Genomic DNA, 11458 nt, shown 5'->3' on the forward strand with positions numbered 1-11458 from the left:
GCAGACAGGTCACGCCCATGACCCTGCGAGTCCCTACCGAGAGATGACTGCTGGAATGACTTGGACATTGTAGAACTATCTCTTGTCTAGTTTATAGACTTAAAAAAAATTTTTTTAAAAGAAGGCCAAAAAGAAAGCTCAAACTAGCAAACTAGGTTAACTTTGCTTCAAAAAATGGTAACGCCAAGAAAAAGGATCAATAAGGACTGTAGAATCTTCTTCAAGCTGAGAACCAGCAGACAACTCTGTAGAAAAATAAGCAATTTTAGTCATAAATCCCTTTAAGTAGATGCTGTTTTTTTAGAAAAAAAACTTATGCATCATGTTGATTAAAAAAAAAAAACATTTAAGATCTCAAACTTACAAGGAATTTATTACATATCTTAAACAGATTCCAGATGTATGCAGAGCCTGCATATAGATATTTAAAAAGTAGTCTTTCATGCCAAAGTTTATTAAAGGGAATTTCATACTGAATTTAAAAACATTTCAATTGAAGGATTAGATGTCTGAGTACATCAAAATTTTCATAAAAATATAGATGGGTCTCTTCTTTTGAAAGAATAAAAATACACCCTATAGTATGATGTTTAAGTTCCATGAGAAGACTAAAAACAAACAAAAAAAAACAAGGTCAGCAAGTCAAAGATGAATCAGTTGTATTCTGCTTTAGAAAATGAAACCTATTATTACTATCAGAAAGAACCAAGTAAAATCACAAGTAAATGAAGCTTAGGAGTCAAGTACCTAGTATAAGATCTAAGACCAAACACAATAGTCGAGACCTTTATGCAGCAAAATCAATTTGAGGTAAAGACAGATGTGAAGAAAAATAAGTGACTTCCTAGTTTAAGGATTTCTGCACAAATTTAAGCCATATAACTAACTGCCTTCTTACTGTCCATCCTGTATCAGGCAGTGCTTATTTCATTTCTAATTTTAAAAAGTAAGGAGAACTAAATATGGTCAATATAGAAATAGGAGAACGCCCAAGAAAAAACCCAGGTACAGGAAGTATAGGTGATTTAAAGAAGTGAAACTCCCCTCTAAGTTAGCATCCATCAAAGTTCATTTAATACTCTGGGCTACAGAACCTCTAGAGCTCAAAACAGGTAAAAATGAAAATGATATTGTCCTTACACAGACTTCTGTAAACTTTTCACAAGATTAGCCCATTCACCTGGAAATTTTAAATTCTGAACACAATCCCCCAAGATATGTTTCTGGATGAAATTACTTTCATTATCTTCCTTAAATTATTATTTTATCTCAAATTGTTACAAAGCATTTACATACGATTCTCATAAAATATTAAATTACATAACAAATGTTCTTGATGAATTTTTGTAATCACAACTATATACCGAGTATTAAGTCTAAAGTTGTTTGCTACATAATTCAATTAAGAAGCATTGCTCTGTTAAGTTTCATACATTTGATCACCCATATACCTAAGCACTGGTGGTTTAGTATTATTAAACTTTATTACATTAAAACCTGGGCAATATTCAATAGTTACAAGTCTATTATGGGACCAATTCCACCAATGATCGAATAAAGCAAGGAAACACTGGACATATAGTGGTAGAGGAAGTGTAAAAAAAAAAAGTTGCAGGCAAGACTTAAGTTAGATTTTACAAAAAGATGTAACAAAGTTAAAAAGACACAGAAATGCTATCAGAGGTGACTGAATTACAGAAGATGTTTTTGCACACCAAGAGAGATGAAACTGAGAAGAGATACTAAAGAAACTAGTTCTAGATGAAATATACTATATAAACTACTTATACTTTAAGAATAATAAAGACAAGAGTAAGTGGACTTTTTTGGATGACAGTTTCCTTGGTATGTCTTACAGAAAATGCCATACAGAATGGCAGTTGAAATACTGTGCAAACATTAGGACCCTCTAAATTTTCATGTATACTTTATTTTAAAAGATCTAAACCTTTAGAGGGTTTTCTAAAACCAGCATTTCGAAGTAGCTATATTACTATGAATGGCGGTTTTGCCCTTCATTATAGACAAAGCTGTGTAATACAGAAAAGCCAGTTGTTTTTCTTTTTTTGAGGACCATTCCTTTCCCTTAGGGAAATTATACAATAGTATTATGAATATGTGAAAATTTTTAATTGATCATACTTTAAGGGAATGACTGTTGGATTACAGAGATCTCAATTACTTTTCTTTGTAGCACATATGAAAAGGGTGGATCTGTAAAAGGAAAGGTTAAGAGAAGTAAAGATAAAAGATAACCTTAAGACAAAACAGAAAATGGATGTCAGAAAAACTCAGGAAAAGAGCAAGACAAACAATGTAAATCCCATGACAACTTGTAATCTCCTAACACTAACCGTAATATTTTTGAGACTCAAAGTTTCAACTTAAATGCAGCCCCCCCCAAGGACATGAGAACATTATTGAAAAGTGACTTATGTCAGACTTTTGACCGAAACATAAATAACCAAAGTCTTAATTTTTTTCATTACAACAAAGAAATTGAGAGAAATCAGACATGATAGCACTGTTCAAAGAGCACTTACAAAAATAGTTCCTTCCTTTAGGATCTTTGGTTAGTGATAATAAAATGACAAGCCATTTTAAAAGGCTCATTTAAGCAAGACCTACTGCCTAGTAAGGTTAGCACAACACTGAGGTTTTGACTAAACTACTTTTAAAAAAAGATTAGCTTATTGTAGTGTTTTTTCCCCCGTATTATAAAACTGCCTTCCCTATACTATATAAAACCTATACTACAGGTTAAGAAAGTTCAAAAGTAGTTCCTCTGAAATAACTCATCTAGAATGTAATGTCAAAATCCAATCTATCCATTAAAAACTTAATGCCCATCAATGCAAAAAAACCTTTCACTTCCAAAAAATAGCAGTACTTCCACCCTAAAATTAGGAAACATGAGACAATTCTAAATAATTAACCCGGAACTTAAACTTAGTTCATGACGTAAGTGTAAATGCTACTAAAAATGTTAACTTCACGGTCAACATCTGAATAACTCTGTGTATGGTTAAGAAGTTTCACTTAGTAACATTCAATTCTCCCCATTCCATCAATAGCTTTAATAGATTTACCTTCTTCAATTAAAAGAAGTGGAATACTAAAATACTACAGAACACAATTACAGCTTAACACACACAAAGTTCATGGTAAAGAGAAGCAAATGGTCATTTCACATCTAGATTTCCTATGTAAAAGTTTATTTGTCCCATTATTCATTCTTCCAGAGGATTATTTAGTAGGATTACAAAAATGAGCATAAGTGGACTTTGGTTCTTTAAAACATTACAGAAAAAAATCCTTCAGCTCTCAAATTCAAAATTTTTAATTATTTTTTTAAAAAGATTTTTATTTATTTATTTGACAGAGACAGCCAGCGAGAGAGGAAACACAGGCAGGGGGAGCGGGAGAGGAAGAACCAGGCTCCTAGCAGAGGAGCCTGATGTGGGGCTCAATCCCAGAGCACCGGGATCACGCCCTGAGCCGAAGGCAGACGCTTAACAGCTGCGCCACCCAGGCGCCCCTCAAATTCAAAATTTTTAAATGCTACATCTTAAAGGTATCAAATTACTACCATATGGAATTTCAGTTATGTTCTCAATTATGTGAAATAACCACATCCTAAAAACAAGTATTTTTAACACACCTATAACCATAAAAGCTTGTAGAGATGCTTAGGAAAAGTATCTTTATGTTGACATTATTTTAACCCTTTAATCTTATAAAAACTTAAAAGCAACAGCTAGAAAACTGTAGCTTCTTATAGTATTTTCCCCCTTCTGAATTAAAAAAACAAGAGGGTGTTAAGAAATTTTCAGATTTCCGAAATGCCCTATGAAAGCCAAACACCCTACCCTTGTGATTTGTTAAATTATTCATGTGAAAATATGCCAAATATGCTTAAGGTAGCAACCAACAATAACACAGCAAAAAAAATTTCTAATCATGTCACCAACAGACAGCAGGGAAAGTTCACTCTTAGTAATTTCAAAGCAGCATCATTTCGGAAGGTAGCTGCTTAATTTTTGTCATCAATTACACAAAAGCATAGATTCCTATGGTCAGAATTTGTAAACCAAGCACCTGATTCATTTCCAACTATAGTGAAGGTTTAGGTTAATTATTCCTTAAAGTTTCTCACTTTTTATTAATTTTTATAATGGTCTCACAATTCACCGTTTCAACTTAAAGTTAGTAAATTTTTATTTTAATGTTAGTTCACGTCACTATCTTTTCTTAAGAGATTTTGTAACAGATCTCATTTTAAGGGTTTGGTTTTTAAAAACAGATTTAATATCTGAGGAATTATTCAATCTTTTACACAGAGAGCTTAAACCACTTTAAAACCTTATACTTTAATCTGTGGTTCTTCAATGGCATAATCTCCTTTTAGTATGGCATACCTCTGAGTGACTCAAAAGGTTTTTTCATAATACAATGAACTACTAATAGTTCATAAACCTCTTTGGAAATAAGTCCCAGCTCTATTCATTTCAGTTTTGTGTAAAGCAATATGCACCTCATCACACAATAGGAGAAACAAAACACGGTAAAATGAAGCGCTGAGAAGGCTGAAATACCAGTATTAAAATTTTTAAAAAGTCCTTTACGATTATCATTCTTAATCCATTTTACAGACCTGGATTCAACTTCTAGCCCACTTCTTGATCCTTAGGCTAATGATATAAGAGTGTTTGTTGCAAAGTGCCTTCAGCTGCTAAAACAGAAAACATGTTAATCAGAAGGGATTCCTATTCAGGCTTGGAATATTCTTCTTCCTACACTTAAAATTTTTCTTAGTGACTTTCAATTAGACATTAAATATTTTTAGATTAAAGCAATCAGGATAAAAAGTTATACCATTTACCTGACATTTGTGACTCGATTTGATTTTGATACTAGCTTGCCTTACTTTCTTCTCTACTTAGAATTAGTGGTTTTCCTCAAGGTGCCACTCTGCACCCTTAAGACATTTCCTTACACTTTATGTTCGACTCTGTTTCCACATTCGTTCAACTCTTTAATTTGGTATATGGAGATTTTTACCAAATACCTTGATGTGAATGCTAGTTCTACTACAAAATAGCTGACTGAGCAAATCATTTAACATTGTTTTTTTTTTTTCATTTGTAAAATGGGAAAGAAAACAATACCCATTTCATAAGGCTATAAACATTTAATAAATTAGTCCACATAAAACACTTAGAATGGTTTCTGGCAAATGGTCAGGACTGTAGTAATCATATACGTTTACACAGATGACCTTAACAACTAATGCAGTCTGATCCTAACAACCAATGAGAAAAACCTTAGATGCAAAGGACCGACCCTGAGACATACCAATAAAGAGCTTATAAACTTTTCACTTGCACTGTACTCCCCATTTCATATGTCAACTTTAGTGTCTCATTCGTTTCTATTCAAAGTTGGAATTCATATTTGAATTCTGCTACTCAACCACAAGTAAACTTCAAAAGACACCAGATTTAAAGGCTGGTAATAACCTAGACAACACTGAAGAGAAGCAGAGGCTAGGGGAACTGAACATATTAAACCTCTTCCTTTATTCTCTACTACCAATCTACCTTTAGATTATCTTCTCATCCTTCAAAAAGAAGTCCTTATCTCCCTGCCATAATCTTACTGGAGATCCCCAGTCCTCCTGCCTTTCAGCTGGCCCCTTTGCATCCATGTTTACAGCTTCCAATACAAACCTCCTAAAACATCACTATTTTATATACTCCCCTGATAAAAAACACATTAGTCTCTACTACTGACCACATGAAAAGCACATCATGGTTTTCAATGCCTTTCACGTTCCAGTTGCATCCTACTTCTCTAAATCTGTCTTCCACCATAAGCCAACACCTCATGCAAAAGATTCTAGAAGCAGTTACAGGGACCGCTCAGTACTTGTGTAAATATATTTGCTGGACTATCTCCCCCTCTTCATTTAATACTAGTAATTCTCTTAAGGCCCAGCACTGCCCACCTTCCTATCATGCCACAGTTTATATACAAACCACAGTGTATACAAACACTCAAGTTTATTTTTTATTTTTTTAAAAGATTTTATTTAATTTGACAGAGAGAGAGACAGCCAGCGAGAGAGGGAACACCGGCAGGGGGAGTGGAAGAGGAAGAAGCAGGCTCCCAGTGGAGGAGCCTGATGTGGGGCTCAATTCCAGGACTCTGGGATCACGCCCTGAGCCAAAGGCAGACGCTTTACGACTGAGCCACCCACACGCCCCCAAACACTCGTTTAGAAATGGAATGTTAACATCTTAAATACCTTCTACCTACCAATTTCCAATGCCTCATCTTCCCTTTCTGCAGTCCCTCGTTAAGTTTTATCACTTAATATATTCATCTTTTAAAAGGTGTTAATTTTTGCATTTATGAATTTTATGCAAAATGACTTTTAATATGTATCGACTGTTCTTACCTACTTCTAAGAAACTGATTTATACTTGAATTAAACCTACATTTCACTGCAATATACACAACCACATGGCACATACACTTATTTACTCTGCAGATGATGACTATTCGGGCTGTTTCCAGTTTCCTGCCATTACCAAGAATGTTGGTATGAATAGCTCTTGGTGTCTCCTGAAGCTTCAAGTTCTAAACTCCCTCCTCCGTGGTGCTCTTCCAGAATACTATAGCCCATACAAGGATACTCAGTTAAGCAAAATTTAAGTTTTCTGCTGTTCCACATTTTCTTACATCAAGAATTTTTAAGTACTAATGTCTGTAATTCTTTGATACTACTTTTCCTTTCTCAACAGTGGCTCAAACACTTGATTTTAAATTTTCACATATGGAATAGGTTCTTATAAGTTACCATACCAAAGGGAGATATTTAATATCTAGTAATTGCCACAAAGGGGGAAAAAAAAACCATACAAATCATCTTGAAAGATCAGAAAGTTATCTTCATTAGCAACCAATAATACTGCAAATCAAAGATCCTATTTAGACCCTAATATCAATTTATTATTTTCCATACTTGCTTCATTTACTGCTGCCCAGGTCATCTACCATAGGTATTACTCTTTGCTCTTATCATCCAGCAGCAGGAGCCGGGATGATTACCTCACCCACCCTCCATTCTCCTTTTCTGTTATCCCACTAACTTGTTTGTATTTTAAGATAGGCACCAACAACCACAAGCCATTGGGACTGCAGGTCAAAGACAAATGTCAGTTCTGCCACCTTTCCAGAAAAAAGCAAGCTCTTTATATCAATTAACCTTTAAACTTTGGAAAAGCTTCTTAACCTAAAACTAAATTTTTAATTAAAAATTTAACCTTAAGATTTCATAGCTACTTCATGTAAATTTAGTTTAATTTCAAAGTCTTGAGTCTTACATATACAAAGAACATTAAAGTTTGATACACAGCTGGAAATTATATGGAAGCTGCATTGTATCAAAGGCACTCCCATCTACTCAGACCTGACACCGTAATTGTATTTGTCAGGCAAGATAACAGAACACTTTATCATGTGACCCCTTTTGTATTACAAGTTTGTATTTAAGCTTATGATAGACACAGGCTGCAATAAGTCAAAAGCTAAAGTAGCGAACTTGAAAAACCACTTATAAATAAATATCTTTTAAAGGCTACATATATACAATTCTCTCAAACCATTGGCTTTTCTCTCTGCTCCAGTTTTAACTATCTGATAAAATTTTGTACATGTAACCTTTTTTTTAAAATCAAGAATTTCAGAGCTCTCAATCCTTACGATCCAATGAGAAGGCCCAATACATAGCTAAGAATTATAAATTACAGAGCTTCATCTCCTTGGACAGTGTTATCCCTGGAATAACCACGTGTGTGCATATACATATATACATATATATATAAATCGTGAAACTACGCTATCTACAACCCTTCCACTCCACCCTCAAAGAACTCAATATTGTCCATTCCACAGTCAAGTCCACTCAGAACCTATTGCCACAAGTGTGGGAGAGTTTTAATACAACTCTAAATAAAAAAATGTGTATTTTTAAAAAATTACCATTAAAGATGTGCAATGAATAACACTTTAACAAACCATTACCCCATTCTTTGATTCTGATCATTCTTGAAATAGTTTAATGGCTGCACTTCACATTGTAACCTAATTACCCTCAGTCCCCATAATGGTAAATTAAATATTCTTACATAAGGATGCCTTCAGATTCCTCCATTTGTCTACACGAATAAGGATGCCTTCAGATTCCTCCATTTGTCTACACGTAACAACCAGGGTATCTTACATAATAAAAACTACTTTCTGTTACTTTTGAATACTCTGTATTTCAGATTTAAAGAAACTGGCTCACTTTTACCTCAATTCCCCTCAAAAAATACACGAGGTCCTAAAGAAATAAAACAACATGAGATACTGGTTTTTTAAGCAGTCTAGCATGTATAAAAAATGTTTCATTGCCCTCCCCCTACAAAAATAAAATGTAATTTCTTGTGGAAATGTCAGAAAAACACAAGGAAAGAAATATAAATCACCCATAATGCCAACGCCAACACACCCAGAGCTAACATTTTTTGGTACCGCTCTATTTTTATGCTTATTCTCAAGTTCCTTTAAAAACCAAGAAAAAAGGCATTAAATCTGGGACCAGCAGAGTTTTATTATTTTTCTTTCCAAGTAATACTACATTCCATTATTTTTCCATTACTCTCCTCTTAAAACATTGTTTTAAAAATCTATATAGACTTCCATCAGATAGCCATGCTACAATTAGCACATCTCTAAGTTATGTGTTAAATCTTTCAAATTTTTAGCAAGTTTGGTAACTGTGATTACATTTATGTACACAAATCTTTTGTATACTGTCCCATTAGGATAAATTCCTTTAAGTATATTCCTTCCATTTTTAAGCCTATTATAACATGAATCTGAATCAAGTACCCAATCAAGACGCAGGCGTTCTAGAACATACCCGCAGCACTGCCACTGTTTATATTGCCACCACCTCCTTGGGCTTCAATCTTTTCTTCTACAAAACTAGGGATCTGAACTACGTTTCTGAAGTCATGCAAGACAATTTACTTGCTTTCCTCATGCTAACATTTGTTTACCTATCATTAACTCACTTGTAATATTATTTAGCATTTACAATACGCTAAAAGCATTAATGAAATTAGTATGTTTAAAGACTCCTTTAACACACATAGTGGTCAGGTCAAAAGTGGTTAAATCCTTTCAAACTGGTTCAAAATGCTATATAAAGGCAACTTCACTTAAACATAGCTGAGAAGGGAGTTGCGAGAAAACTTCCTCTCAAGATATACGTTAACGTTATAACCATATGAATGTTAAGTGCAAGGGAAAAATTGTAAATTTAAAGCACTCCACCACAAACATCTTCTGGCTAAAGATCTCTTTTCCCAGGCTTACATAACAAACCAGAACAATCCTCATTTAGTGCTTCAATTGTGTTCAATTTCAAGTTCGCAAAAACATTTTGGTTAAGCGCAAAAGGCATACACAGCATTTTTGCAACAAAAATCATTGTCCACCTTTCATTTCTAAAACATTACTGTTGAAAAATTATGACGACAGAATGCGCAGATGACTGAGCCACTGAGTTTTCAAAAGGGAATTTTATTTTCAACCTTTATGAAAATAGCCGAAAATGAAATTTTTGCCCGCGGAGTACAACTGTGTAAATTTATCTGGGAGAAAACTGTTTTATCGACTACTTAAAAAATCTTACACCAAGCTCTATTCAACAGAATGCAGCATCAAGACAAAAATCTCATGACTAAGACCTGGGAAATAAACGACTCTCGCATTATTCCAGCGCGCTTGAAAGACTAGAAATTTCGGAATCGCCATAAGCGTTCTAGAAATATCTGTCTGGACAACTGTAACTGATCCAATAGGAATATTCCACAGTATAGGGCCACAGAGCAGGAAAAACATCTAGGACAATTCTTCCACGGCAAACGGTTAAAGTCCCTGTAAAACACCGAACATGGCACAAGGCTAGCAATGAAAAGAACAACGAAGCGCCGACTACACCACGGTACTCCAAACCCTTTGTCTGGAAACCGGAAGGTCCCACAACACACGATCCTCTTTAGAGGAACGCAAACTGATAATATCTTAATAAAGAGAAAAGGAATAGGAGGTGACTCTCTAAACAAGTCTCTTGGCTCACAGCCTACTGCAGAAGGCTTTCTCCACGACGCAATACGAAAAACAAGCGTTAACGTTTCATTTTTCGGCCATTTTTACGCGATGGGGGTGGGGAGGAATTGTTTGAGGTCCGGCTAAAATCCCGCGCGGATGTGTGTGGGCGGGGGACAGGGGAGTCTTAGGGGGCGCTATGAAGCTATGGGCCAAAAGCAGAGCGAAGGCCTTGACACCGAAAAGAAAGAAACGCTGCTCAAACGGCTAAGCTTTTCAGTCTGCGAAATCCTCCATTTTGCGGCACATTTTAAACGGGCAAAAAAAACCCCAAAATCAAAACCCAAAAAACACCAAACACCTATTTGAGGCTGGCGCTATTCCAAGACTTCGCTGCTTTAACTATTCTCCCCAAACGGCAGGCCCCCTATGGACAGTCAGTCCCTCAGGCCTCGAGCGCTCCTCCCTTCGCCTCAGAGCTGCAGCCCGCGTGTAACGGGCTCTTCGTCCCGCCCCCGCCCACAGCCAAGCCCAGGACGCGGGAAGCTCGGCCGATCGGCTGCCCTCGGCGCCCCCCGACTCTCCCGCCGCACCCGGGGCCCTTGGCTGGCCGCGTGTCTCCCTCAGGGACCGCTCACCTCCGCCGCCCGAGGAGGCTGGTTGCGCCGCCACTGCGCTCCTAACATGGCGGCCGCCGATCAGGCGGCTCACATACGCAGCGAGGAGGGAGGCAGAGCGGGAGCGAGCAAGAAAGGCGCGCCGCCGGCTCCCCGCGGCCCCTGTCGCCGTCGCTGCCTCCTCCCGGCGGACGCGGAGAGCCCCCGGCCACCCCACCCCGATTCTTACCCGCTTCACGCCTACCTTAAGGAAAGGGAGAGGGAAAAGGAGAGGTACCTCTCTCCTAGAGAGCGGGACGCGGAGGCTCCCACAATCCCCCGCAGCAACGGCGCTGGTAAGAGGTGGCAGCGGCGGCTGCAGCCCAAGAACAAACCCGCTCTCGCGAGAGAGTACACCCACCCCACCCCCTCTCGGGTCCTGTTTCTGCGCGCGCCAGGCCCCTCCCCCTACTCAGGGCGCGCACACCACCCGCGGCGTAGACCGCTGTCGTTGTTCTCTAATGCTGGAGCCCGCCTGTGGCGGGAAATGGATAGAGAGCTACAGTTAGCGAGTTCGAGTCCCATTCCCAAAAAACCTTTTTCCCAACCCTTAAACTTCATGGTGCAAAATTTAAATAGGGTATGCGTTAGAGGCGAGTTGTGCGAGTCAGTAGCTTAGACCCGATTTCTATCGATTA

At 37.3% G+C, this 11458-nt stretch overlaps 1 protein-coding gene across 6 annotated transcripts in view; it reads right to left on the minus strand.

Annotated features, from left to right (window-relative positions):
• MATR3 (matrin 3) overlaps nt 1-11159 on the minus strand; it is a 28419-nt gene extending 17260 nt beyond the window's left edge. For 2 of the 6 annotated variants that reach the window (XM_008691537.2, XM_008691536.2), the window contains exons 1-2: nt 11026-11159; nt 1-245 (exon numbers count right to left, since the gene is read on the minus strand). The exon at nt 1-245 is cut by the window's left edge and continues 847 nt beyond it. In XM_008691537.2, the coding sequence (XP_008689759.2) occupies nt 1-68 (68 nt within the window). In that variant the 5' untranslated portion in view covers nt 69-245; nt 11026-11159. Of the gene's footprint in view, nt 246-4654; nt 4733-10802; nt 10866-11025 lie in introns of those variants that run through there. The other 4 variants (XM_040622377.1, XM_040622378.1, XM_040622380.1 and 1 more) reach the window with 4 other exon arrangements.
• Nucleotides 11160-11458: the final 299 nt, after the last annotated feature.

This window comes from Ursus maritimus, unplaced genomic scaffold (genome assembly GCF_017311325.1).
Source record: "Ursus maritimus isolate PB19 unplaced genomic scaffold, ASM1731132v1 scaffold_5, whole genome shotgun sequence".
Taxonomy (NCBI): Eukaryota; Metazoa; Chordata; class Mammalia; order Carnivora; family Ursidae; genus Ursus; species Ursus maritimus.